The 13,406-nt window shown below is 41.5% G+C and overlaps 1 protein-coding gene across 1 annotated transcript; it reads left to right on the top strand.

Moving 5' to 3' along the window:
- The first annotated feature begins 5,645 nt into the window (after positions 1-5,645).
- LOC135837826 (uncharacterized) lies at positions 5,646-12,270 on the top strand. Its single transcript, XM_065353220.1, has 2 exons — positions 5,646-6,850; positions 8,212-12,270. The coding sequence occupies exon 2, from the start codon at positions 8,214-8,216 to the stop codon at positions 12,012-12,014; it is 3,801 nt and encodes a 1,266-aa protein (XP_065209292.1). The 5' UTR covers positions 5,646-6,850; positions 8,212-8,213; the 3' UTR covers positions 12,015-12,270.
- Positions 12,271-13,406: the final 1,136 nt, after the last annotated feature.

The raw sequence follows: 13,406 nt of genomic DNA, 5'->3' as shown, positions 1-13,406 counted from the left end.
ATTCCTGAAATTTGAGAAAGACCATATGAAACATGGCAAATTCGTACTTAAAAACAACAAAGAAGTGTTAGCTCTTGTTGGGAACACCGTGCTGTACAAGCCGTTTATTCCCCGATACATGCAAATCCTGAGCCCAATATACGAACTGACAAAGGGCGACGACCCTATAGTCTGGACGGATGCTCAACAGAAGGCCTTCGACATACTCAAATCGGAGTACTTGAAGGAATTCACGTTGAAACAACCTCCACGTGAGGGCGACTTATTCTTGGATACGCATTATACAGACGATGCAATGAATGCAGTTCTCTTCTACAAGGAAGATGAACAAAAGCAAATCATTATGTTCATTTCTGTTGGCTTCAAGGAGCACCAGAAAAACTTTACGCTGTATGACAAAGAAATGCTAACACTCTACTCAGTCATTAAAAAGATTTGGATGTGGATTTTCAGCAGGAGAGTCCACGTGCGCGCCAATTTGCTCCCAATTTACAAAGAATTTGAGAGTCTGGCGAAAACGCACCGAAAAGCTGCAAAATGGGTTACAACCATATGCAATTTCGATCTAATCTATGACATGAAGTTGTCTAATAAAGCTTTATACGACATTAAAGCACCAGAACTGGTAGTTGGAAATATCGTCATAGAAGAGCTAACAGAGCTCGATCTATTGATGATTAACCAAGTGGTACCCAGGTTCACGAAAGGTTTTCACAAGGAAGACAATCATGAACTCACAGGTGCCAGTAAAAAGACCGCCCTACCACCTCTGGATTGCAAATTTATGGACGAAAACGTACCTAGATTATTCGACCTATTATCTAATATAGAGGACGAACAAGCTAGAGATAAACATTGCAAAAAGATAATGGATGTCTTAGAAGAAGACGTACCAGCAAATAATAAGAAGCAACAGGGTACGTCACTCTGTAAAAAACAAATTTATGACATAATGTACACACGCGATGGTAAAAAACGTCTGATGAAAATTTTGCCAGATAAATCGCAAGTACCATATTTACCTGATCGTTTGCTTTACGACACTGTCGACTACCTACACTGTGCCTATGGGCATACTGGGGCAAATCGATTAGACATGATTTTTAGACAACTATACTACCATCCTAGTTCACTCGCGTATATACGCGATATTACAAACACCTGTATTATATGCAAAGTGAACAAGAACTACGCGAAGCACAAAGTCCTGGAATACGCTCAAATAGAGGCGTACGCCATTGGCGACGTGCTATCGGTAGACATATATGGACCAGTTCCAGCATTAAAGAACGATCCGAAATATTTGCTAGTTGCAAAAGAAATCTTCACCAGTCGTGTCTGGCTTCGAGACATGCACCGGATTCAGAAGAAAGTAGTTTGCAACGCAATGGAATCAATTTTATTTGAAATTGAAATCCACGAAGTCAAGATCAAGAAAGTGATCACTGACAACGGTACGCAATTTATTTCTGATTCATGGTACAATTTGCTGGAAAAATGCGGGATCAAAGTCGCACATACGACAGCTTACAACCCTCAGAGTTCTTCAGTGGAACGAACAATGAGAGTCATAGGCGATAAGTTACGTGTCAAACTCAATGAAGTTTATGATCCATATCGCACTCACCTTGGTTGGAGTAAATTCGTTGGAGAAATCCAAAACGAAATTAACAACACACCAACGTCGTTTGGTTTCAAGCCCAACGAGGCTTGGTTTATACCAGACACGACGATTCCAGGTTTTCCAACTGAAATACGAACCTTCAATTTTCGAGATGCGTTAGCAAGATTACACGATCAGAACGAAAACAACCAAATTCCATCAATAACCATTGAGGAATGTCGAAGCCGCGAACTCAAGATATTTGACGTCCCGTCCGATGAACAGGAAGTCTTTATCGACAACAATGGCTATGCCAGAGTCACAGCAGACGGCGCCTGTTCCAAAAATGGCTCACCCGAAGCTATCGCTGGAATAGGAATCTGTTTCAAACCGGGTTCAACTGCTAACATATCTGACAGGATTGTAAGCACAGAATTCCAGGTTACGAACAATTACGCCGAACTAATGGCAATAATTATTGCGCTCGAAACATTACGAGATAACGGCGTTAAGAAGATAAAATTGTTATCAGATTCGAACTACGTAATCAAAGCACTAACGAACACATGCTCGATATGGAAAACCAACAATTGGAAAAACTCCCGAAATAAGCCAGTTCATCATGCTGAACTATTTCAACGTATTCTTGCTATCAGGCAAGAGCTCGAAGATGTAGAATTTCAGCACGTATACGCACGCAAAATAGAATACACTAACATTATAGCTGATATGTTAGCCAAAAAAGCTGTGTATACGAGTGAATGGCAAGAAGACAGAAGCGGAAATTTGACTGACCGCCAAGCCGTTGAAGCATTTATTAGAGAAAAAAGACGTCAAAAGCGTATTGAAGAAGAATATTGCTTCAACAAAACGCACGTTGATCCTACATATTTGCAACCTGGCGATATGGTACTAATTACCAACCACAAACAGTCAAGTTTCGAAAAAAGAACAGCTGCGAAACTTTATCAAAAGAAACATGGACCTTTTATAGTAATAAAATGGTCAGGTTTCAACAGTTACCTTCTGAAACCTACAGATGGAACAACTGTAGATAGAATTTCGAACATAAGACAGTTAACGCTATTCCTAACTAGTAAAAACATCGAAGACATGGAAAAAAGCGACTGTCTCAAATCTCTACTAGACCAGCGTTCTATTGAAGAAAAAATCAAAGAATTTTTATTCAAAGCTCGCGAAGCAATGTCTGACAGTGAGGAAGACGTTGACGACCCACCAACTCGTGCACCACAGGGTGTCGGTATTAATGAGCGTGACATTACAGAAGCATCACCTGCTATTTTACGACAGCTTGAGAATACAGCACGCGACCTTCGAGCACAACAAAGAGCTGAAAAACGCGATCAAGCCAGTACTTCAACAGCTACCGAACTACAAGTAGAAGTTGAAGTGCACAACCCACCGATTACTGAAACTGCAGTAAATGGTGAAGTGCCAACTGAACAACAGTCTACGGAATCAACATCCACTGATTTACGAGAGGAAGTTGATCCAAATGACTCAGTTCAAAATACCAATGCTACTGGGGAAACTCAGACGAGTACAGAGGATCAACCAGAATCCTCAACTTCGACTGGGGCATCCGCAGCCACACCCAAACAAAGTGCACAACTCGCTCCTTCTGTTAGGAAGCCGCGAGGTCGACCTCCAAAGACACCTAAAATTGTGACAAACGCCGCGGAGCCGCAACCTTCAATGTCGAAATCTCAAACAGGAGATTTGACGACAGGAGGCAGCGCACAACCGGCAAAGGATTCAAATAAATTGACTAAATCTCAGAGAAAATCTGAGAGAATCAAGGCACGCCTAATGCGTATGGGTCAAGACCCACTTAGAACCTACGATTTCCATCAGATTGTCCCATATCATTACTCTGAGAAAAGTCTATATAAAAGTTACTTTATTGAAGACTCAGAACTTTCGCTCACAGAAGACTTACAAGAAGTTTTTACTGTGGAACCAAGAAACTTAGAGGTCAATAAAGTCACAGTTGAGATTAATCCTGAGGAAAATGAAATTAACATTTTCATTTCTCTCCCACCAGAATATAAACTGGAAGGGGAAATCATAAAGGTTGAAATTCCACCTCAGTGTGAAATACCTAGAAATGAAAATGCAATTGCTCAATTCTTAAAGAGTACAATTACCAACGCCATGAATGGCTGGTTACTTAATAAAATCTGAAATTAGTCAATTTATTTTGTAAAATCGTAACTGGAAATTTTGAACACTATAACCAGATAGTGACCAAAATACACCACAGACCAGGATTCGCCGAAATCCAAGTCACAATGTAAATTTATTTTGATTGGCAAAATTTCAAACAGGAAATTAAAACAGTCAGAATGAATCACAAATACGAGAAAAAGTTTTAAATTTCAAATAATTTGATTAGAAGACACAACCAAACACATGTAAACGCGGACTGGGGCATTTAAAATGATCAATTTCGAAAATAATTAGATTTTTGAATAATCATAAATCACGTATGCTCCATTACAAGTCTCAACAGGTTAAAATTTGGTAAAAGACTGAAATTTAACTACTAACATTGACTTAGTTTGGGAATTTTCAGAGTTGGAATTCGGTAAAAAACTGAAATCCATCTCTGAGAATCGTCCAATACGTAAAAATTCCACAAGGGAATGATCACGTAACAGCCAAGAATCATTTTGTGTAATTTTAACGCGAAAATTTGAGTAAAATCTCAAAATTTTGAAAAATAACGCTACTCAAAGCGTTACGCGTTACGTTACGGGCAAAAACGTGAGCCACCGCATCCGCATGTACTCAGACGGAATAACACCGGCGAAAATGTGCTCTTATCACCATTTCATCACTTCGAAGGAAAGTTTGATTAATTTAGAAGTTGTTCTTAGCAAAGTTGTACTTTTGAGTAATTAAAGGCTACGTTGAAATTAACTAACGTGTTAATACACTCTTTAGCGATTTCTACAGTGCCAGCTGTATTGAAACGAGTAAGTAAACCTTCAATTACGTAGCATTTAGTCCAAACTAATATCAAATAATATACCAATCTGACTTCGATTTTTTAACAGAAAAATGGAAGCGGAAATGAACAACGGTGACCATAACAACCACGAGCACACCATCGCCAACCAACGAATCCGTCAAACCTGCAAAATTACAAAAAGACATGGCGAAATATATCGGAAATGCTATGTGCAAAATGGTAACGGTCCAGAAACGATGAAATGGATCAAGTTAGAGTTCCTGCAATGGTGGGACGAGCTGACTGAAAATACGGATCATTACGAAGTATGTTCTGCCATTAAGGCGCTATTAATTGCACAAATGAACATAGATACTAATCTATCACGCTATTTGTTTGTTAAATCAAGGAGTAACTAGTTAATACGATAACGACGGCGTAGAAACTCCAGCGAATCGACGTATTTGCGGGTGAATCAGCGCACCAGATTGCGACGAATGAAACACATACAAGATGTGATCATTGTCGTGATAATTTTAGTCATATCATATTAATTTGCATTTTCGTACTTGTCTTTCATACCTTAAATATAGATGTATTATATACTGCTTGCTTTAATTAGTCATTCACACTCTCATTGCACAGCTTAACATTGCATACTTCGCCGAAAGTAAACAATGTACGCTCTCACACAGCTTAATTACACGCAAATGAACAAATGGATACTTCGTAGGAAGTAACCTAACGTTCAACATATGCCTCACATAATTAACAACTCAACCGCTTGAGAGTATTTTAATCAAACTCGATACTAATATCGTTCTCAATCGATTATTTAGCGCTCAAGAAAAATGGAAGCTGCAATTAAGCAATGATGAAGGCTGAAATGAAAAATACATCGAATAACTACAAATACAAATTCAGGTAACAACTCGAAGTTTATTTGTATACTAAATTATTCGATGATAAAAGCAAGCAACGTGAATATTACACATCAATGGTAAAGTGAATCTCTACAATGAATTCATCGCATTCGGTTTTCGTTTCAAAATAATTAGCAACAAGCTACGTGAGTTGAAAATTACTCTAATAAGAGTTGGTTTCGAACTTATGATTAGATTTTGAAAGTTAGCATTACATCTACGATCAATTCACCGGCGAGTGAAATGATTCTAACGTGGAAGAGCTACGAAGATGAAACCGAACGTTGATGCAAAATTTTCTTTATGGTAAAATAAAATATCACGTAAGTACCAATTACATACTTCAATGTAAGTAAGTAATGAGTACCAGACGATCTCTCAGAGTACAGATTGTTCAGATGGTGTTTATTTCCAAATTATAAAATGAGCTACGTAGACAAAACCGAACGTTACAGTAATTATCTTTCAGAATAATGATCGCTGAGTAAAAACTGCGTACTTCAACGTAAGTAAAACAGTAGGTACTTGGTGATTTGGTTTTAAAACGCTAATTCTCCGGTTTAGTATTTTGAAAAATATTCCAAAGTGAGTAAAATTCAAAATTACAAATTAGCAGCGAACCAAATCAAATCATTCATAACTAGCGAATAATTTAGTCAATTCAGATACGCAAATGAAAGACAATTTTAACGAACGTTCATTAGCAGAATACCTACGGTCAAGTTACCGGTGAGTAAAGTGATTGTAGCTAGGAAGAGCTACGTAGACGTAACCGGTCTCAATTAATAATGATTTTGCGAAATAAATTAGCTAGGAGAAGCCACGTAGAAAATACCGATGGTCTCTTAGTTTAAAATTTCAAAAACAGCTAAAAGAGCTACGAAACTGAAACCGATTATACTAAGACCAAATAATAGTACTAAATCAACCTAGATTTATGAATAATTAGCAGTAATAATTTATTTAGAAATTATGATCGCTAATAACGTTCACGTATTTTCATACAGATTCCAAATCGTATACGAAGGGCGAGCAAATTTTATCGTAGTATAAAATACCGCCAGCGGTACAAATGGAATATAGCAACGTTGCCAGACGTAGCATTTAGAAGTAGAAAATACAGGTACAGTGACTAATTATGTAGTCGTTTAGAATTTCCAGCATCAGTGTTAAGTAATACAATGTTTATTTTTCTCGGTGAAACAACTACGAGTATGATGAAAATAAGCAGATTTTCACAACAGAAAGTAGCAGTTGAAAAGTAATCAGAAAAAATTGAATTCAAACTGGAATAAATCGACAACATAGCAAACTCTATTCAGAAAGTTGCTCTTGGAGCTAAACGTACAGGTAAAACTTAGTTAGCATACTGAGATTAATGTACAAATCCATATACCCTGTCTAAACACTACAACTCGAAATTCGAAAAAACAAAATTACGAAAACGCAATTTTCTAACGCAGACAAGTTCGAAATTTTTTTCGAAATAATAGATTTTGAAATTCATTTTTCACATACATATGCCCTCATGTTTGCGAGAAAATTAGATTCGTGCATTGCAAAGCGTTTTCGAGGCAATGAGAAATTTTTGAAATTAATTAAGAGCCCAAAATAAATAAAATTTTGTTGACTCGAAATTATTTCAAATCTCAAAATGTAATTTTGAAAATTCCAAAACGTGAATAAAATGACCGAAATAATAGATTTTGGATATTTTTTCACGAAATTTTTGCAATACAGTAAAAGACTGTGACGCAAATTTCTTCGAACAAATACCTGAAAAGGACATAAATAAAAACCACAGGAGTAGTAATATTTAATTGATGACAAATAAAAATTTGAATAATTAGAATTTCGAGGTGATAATAACAAAAATCACCAGCACGCAAATTTCAACCATCGAATCCGAGAAAAGATTGGAATCGATGAAGAAATCTGACGCAATAATTTCGAGACAAAGAAAAAACGTGCATTTAGCAAAAGGCAGATGTTTTCTTTCGATGAAGAGAAAGCGACGTGACTCGTAGCGATAGCAAAATGGCTGACAGGCCGTTAAAAAATTCGATTTAATTGCGACGTAGTTTATCATAACAATAAAGACCGCCGAACTGCGCATTTAGGCGCACATTTTGACAAACCCGTTCCAGGAAAATCGGCGCCGTCTGATATTTTCTGCTTAGAACATTCTAGAAGGTTATAGTCAAAACCTGCCGTTCGAGCGCATCGCTACCAACACAACGCCGAGTTCGACCAATCCCGTTCGCTGCCGCCGAGTAGCGAAGTGGGGGAAAGACTCGGCAGTTGGAAGCAACGACGAACCTGATCCAACTATCGAAATCATTATTTCGTTTCACGTGCTACCGAGTACATGCCTTTGCTCTTGCTATATGTTTTGCTAATGCGTTTTTGAATCTTCGTATTCTGTCTTCGCGTCTTATTTTTGCGTTGCTATCGTAAGTAATTATTACTTATTCGAGCATATTATTTTCTCGTTTTCTCGCTTCAAATTTTTGAATATTTGTCATCAGCTCCTGTGGTAAGTACAAACTCGTACGATTATTATGCTTTCACACTACTAAGCGGTGTTAACGTAAAAGACAATAGGCCTACCATGCCGATTTGTTTTCGAATAATTATTCAACATTTATTTTTCGCTAAACCGGTATTGCCTTACATCTTCGTCTAACACCTCGTCGCATTTCTGTTCACAGTGATGGCAGAATATACGCATCTCGCATGCGACAAATGCGGTTTGGTGATTACGTCACCAGGCAAGCAGTATGGAGGCGACAAAAAGGTTCCCGAATCAATCTACATAACCAAGTGTCAGCATCTTTATCATAAGAGCTGCATCATGAAAGCGATAAAAAACTCCGAACTTCGAAATCCTGCCGGCGTGCAGTTGACTAAGTGTACACATATTGGATGCGAACGAGATGTGAGCGAGGACATCTGCTACAAGGTAGAGGTAACTCGTATTCAAATCTCGACGCCTGAACCTACGGAAGCCGCAACCGGCGAGTTGCAAGCTCTCCGTAGGGAAATCGCTCAGTTGCATACCGACAGAGAACTACAACAAGATTTGTCCGAAGACATGTACAAGAAAATGTCAGATTTCGAAGTACAATTAACTGATGCTAATAATATGATCGCGAGTTTAAAAGCTCAATTGGAAACTACTACGGCGAAATACGAGGCACTCCGTAAAGCCAAAATGTCATCGCTATTCCCGAGCTCCACAGCGATAGCCAGTCACTTGAACCAGCAATCTGCAACCAGCTCGAATGCGACGACACCAGCTTCGCTGCCGGCGGTTACGGCCACCTTACCGACGAATACGACGCCGATTTCGACGACCACTGCACCTACCGCGGCGACAAACGAGCTCTGCCAGGGGTTTGTACCGTCACCGTTCCCGCCACCACCTCCGGTCAACAACGGTACACCAAAGGTCACGCCGAAAGTTCCGAAGCCGTCAAAAAACGCGGAAAGAGGTATCCCCGCGCCCACGCCGGTGAGCGCAGGGATACCTCAAACAAACGCCGCTACCGCGAGCAACCTTACGCAAGGCCTCCACCGCCCGCCGCCCGGTTTCCCGATCATAACAGGCGCCGCAGCGAACGCCACGACGAACGCTACGACGAACGCAGCGACGGACGCTACGACGAACGCTACGATAATCGACGGTACGACGAATACGAGCACCATCACGACGAACGCCGCTACGACAACCGCCCCACGGACACTCGCTCACGTCGAGGACGCGGCCGACGGGGCGCTTATTAGTTTCAAAATCCCGTTCGTGCAACCGGGTACAGCGCCGACTGTACCGGATGCAAGTTCCCACTCGCCGATTTCACCTTACTGGGATTTCCCGCAAAAGAAGGAAACAGACTACTGGGGAAGACCACTCGCTCAAAGTGGTGAGCAGTCGAACTCCAGCGCGCCTGATACCGCCAACACGCAGAATTCCGTTGATCCGAACGCGAATTTGAACGTACCGAATCAAGCCGAAAGCGCTCAACCAACGGCGAACCAGTCTCCGGCGGTTGTACCAAAAAAGAAAAAGCGGGCAAAACCGGGAAAACAGTCCAATACGAAAGCAAATCGAGACACCTTCGATTCACGATACCCGGAGGTAACGCACGAAGTGTTAGCGCCATTCTACCCAACGAATGCCTACCCGCAACACTTTTCGGTCTGCGGTTTGAAAATCGGCGAAGCAAAACCCGTTATGGCTCTGTTCGCGTACAAATATTGGATTGTAGGCGACATCCATGCTCATGGTATCATGCATGCGATTACGGAAGGCAAACCATATCATGACAACATAGATAAACGCATGTATAAGCGTGACATGAAAATTTCGGAATTAATTGAATTAATCGTCGAATTAAAACAAATTCCGAAAAATCTCATGATATCCATTGGAACATATGACATCTTCGCATTTACGCCACCGAATACCTTCGACCTAAATTTCCGGAAACTCATCGAAGTTTTAGGAGATAAAAAAGTCGAACAGGTAATCATGTTGCCACCGAATGCGAGCGGCCGATTGCACAACAATACGTTCCGGCAAATTACCCAAACCTTTACGTACAACTGGGGAAACGGAAAATTCCAATATATGGTAGCGGGCCATTTGCTTAACGATTTGAACCTCGAGTTGGCATCTGTGGACGAGCTTGGACCGAAGTATACGAAAGCTACATACCAAAAAGTAGCAAACTGTATTGCAGCCGTATTTATTCCGGAACCAGTTATCGAAAAAAGCGATTCAACCGTCGAGTTGAATAACGCGAATAGCGCCGCATCATCACCTGCAACGCCGCCAACATCAAAAGCGAAGCTTGATACGAACGTCGATTCGCAACAAACTTCCGCACCAGTGATGCCGCAGTTCAATTTGCCGAAATCGTCGTTCCAGCAGAGCCTGAACAACATCATAACCGACACTCTGTCACCATCCTACGTAAACCCGCAGTTGCAACAGGCGACAGCGGATTACCTGGGGAATAAAGCAGTCGGTACGCCGCCATACCCCAAAGTGGGTACAGCGACACCTGGATGTCATCCGCTAGATCCGCGAAGCCAAAAGGCGAAATCAACAACTTCAACGAAAGTTGAGATTTCACCATACAGTGGCTTGCACCTAACAAATGTAGGTTTTTCTGACGACGAACAGAAACCGCTTACCGACAAAGAGGTGATCGAACGCGCCAAAGTCCTCACTAAAATTCAAGCCGACGTAAAAGCTAGTAAAGCGAAAGAGCAGGAGCGACTAGCCGCAGATGCCAAATCGCGCGAATCGCTGAAGGAAAAGATGGAGTGGAAGAAAGAAGCTGACAATGCGAAAGCGGGCATCTCCTCGTCGAAGGAGAAACCAGCCCGCAATGTTTCTGAACAATCCGGGAACTCGTCGGAAGATTCAAGAAACAAGTCTAAGCAAAGCTCGTCTAAAACTCCATCCCGCGCAACCTCCAAAGCAAGAGAACGCTCCCGCTCAGAGCACCGATCGTCGAATAAATCAAAAGATCGCAAGGTAAAATCGGGAGATGAGTCGTCCGTACTCAACACCGGTCTTAAACCTAACCCGACTATCGATAACGACAAACACATTGGGTTCATGGTAAAAACTCCACCATCGGGTAAACCTCCTACCGAAACGGAGCGTCGAATGTACGAGATATTCGGCAATACCGATGGCGTGCCCGAACCCTCCGAATCAACAACGACCTCTGCATCGGAAAGCGACACAACGAAAGTCGTCAAGTCAAAACCGCGCAAATCACGCAGCTCGGTGAAAGTTAAGCTCTCGCCGCCGCAAACGCTACTTACCTATATTCCGAGACAGCAGCGCGCAAAGCAGCAGCGAGTAAACGCAGCGCTTAAGCGCAACTTAGTTCTCAAAAAGGTATTCGGTAAACAGTCGCAACCGAAGGTGCAAACTGAAGCTGAACATCCTGCGACGGAAGGAACAGTCAGCACTCAGCCAAAGGTACTCGTGCCGAAGCTTGATTTAACAGAACCAACGCCGCATGAGAAACCAGTTAAAACGATCGACTTAACCGAGTCAGCGGAATCCGATAAACCTCTCAAAACTATCGATCTCACCAATACGGTAGATCCTTCCGCCGAGGAGGAACTACCTCGAGGAGCGCAGTCAATCGAGCAGCGCATACTCACAAAGGTTGACACAGCGGTACAGGATACGACTCTAACTCTACATTCCGTCGAGAATGATGAGTTCACCACTATTCGACAAGTAGTGACCACTGAAGTCACTACTGAAGTCATCGAAACTACCGAACCGGCACACCTCGTTGGTACCTACGATCTGACCGATGAGAGTCCTCGCAACGACGAAGAATCTCAACAACCAGTATCACCACGTACCGAAGCAGCGCTCCTCAACGAAGGAGTACAGCAAACGGGTGTACCGGCAATTGAACCTTCAAACGACGATGAAGGTGAAGACGACGAGGAGGATGAAGACGACGAAGATCTTTAAACCAACTCGCGTTCTCTTTATAAATAGTTAAAAATTCTTTTTTGTTTGTTTTGTTTCGATCGTATCTCGTTTTCTTACATTTGCCAAAACACACTGTCGTAGTAGTAATAAGCTATACTGTATGACTTTTTGATATCAGAATACAAGATTTTGAATCAATGTCTTTTATTTACTTTGTCGAAATTATTTTGATTACAGCAATAATGAATATTCAAGAACGCTGGTGTGCCTTCAATGATATTTATTATATACTGCGCTTCGTCGACAGATTGGTGCACGCATTCACAGTAACGTATGCCCTATCTGAAAAAACTGCGCACATGAACATTAAACGTCATAATCAAGATGACTGTTTCTATGTATCTACAACAACACGCTCAATCGAACTCGATAAAGAATATTTCATTTTATGGTTCGCACTGCTGTTACTCTACGCAGACTTAATTTGGCAAATTTACAACATTGAAAGCTCACAATCGTCGAATTGTTGAAACTTTCAATACATCAACTTTCGAACTTCTCTAACAGGAGTTGATCGAAAAGTAGAATTATATCCCAATCGTCGAATTGGTGGTCTTTTCTCTATGTTACAAACTCGTCGTAGTTTGTTGAGTTTTTTACTGCCAATTCTAATACTTTATATTTTTTCAACAGTATCGAAAAAATGGTTTGCGTATCGAAAATGCCAGTAGGGCATTCGTTCCGAAAGCCGTCGTTGGACGTGTTACACGAGCCAGTCCGAGGCAACGAAGTTCCAGTCCGACCATGGCCAATTATTCCACCGTGGCACCCAGAGTTGAGACGTTTACTCGCACCGAACGATGACACCGTCGAGCGTCGTCAAAGGTTCCAGCCGAATATTCTCACTCGCCGGCCGCCAACTCCGGAAGTAACCGACATTATCACGGTAATGCCAAGCGGCGAAGAGCGGCGATATTATGAGATCACCCGCAATGCCAACGACGAGCCGCAACTTCAACCAATCCAGGGACCGGCAAATTCTACCGATCAGCGACAAATCACTTGGACTCAGGTTCATCGGCGATCAACGGTACGTCCCCTCAACCGCTATGATTCCATCGTCGATGAGATACTCCAGTCGCGGTATGAGCCCGAGCCGAACACGGAATTCAATCCTCTACCGCTCAACGAAGCGCCGACGGCACATCCGTTCACGATCCTATTGGAACGAGTCACCGCGCCGCTTACTTACGTCGATGACATTTGAATTGCACCGCAATGACCAGTTTCTTCGATACTACCATTGTAAATTTTTCTTTGTAAATAATTTTTTTTTTTTTGGTTTTTTGTATTTTTGTATTTTCTTTGTCAATCCTGCCTGCGTGCAGATATTTCAAAGTTTTTATTGTTTTTATTCTCATCGTGGCTGTT

The sequence above is a fragment of the Planococcus citri genome, chromosome 2 (genome assembly GCF_950023065.1).
Source record: "Planococcus citri chromosome 2, ihPlaCitr1.1, whole genome shotgun sequence".
Taxonomy (NCBI): domain Eukaryota; kingdom Metazoa; phylum Arthropoda; class Insecta; order Hemiptera; family Pseudococcidae; genus Planococcus; species Planococcus citri.
Note: the sequence above shows the minus strand (reverse complement) of the source record. Positions and strands in the feature narration are given on the sequence as shown.

What these genes read in the sequence shown, in the direction of transcription:
- LOC135837826 (XM_065353220.1), top strand. Translation starts at nt 8,214, where the DNA reads ATGGCAGAATATACGCATCTCGCATGCGACAAATGCGGTTTGGTGATT.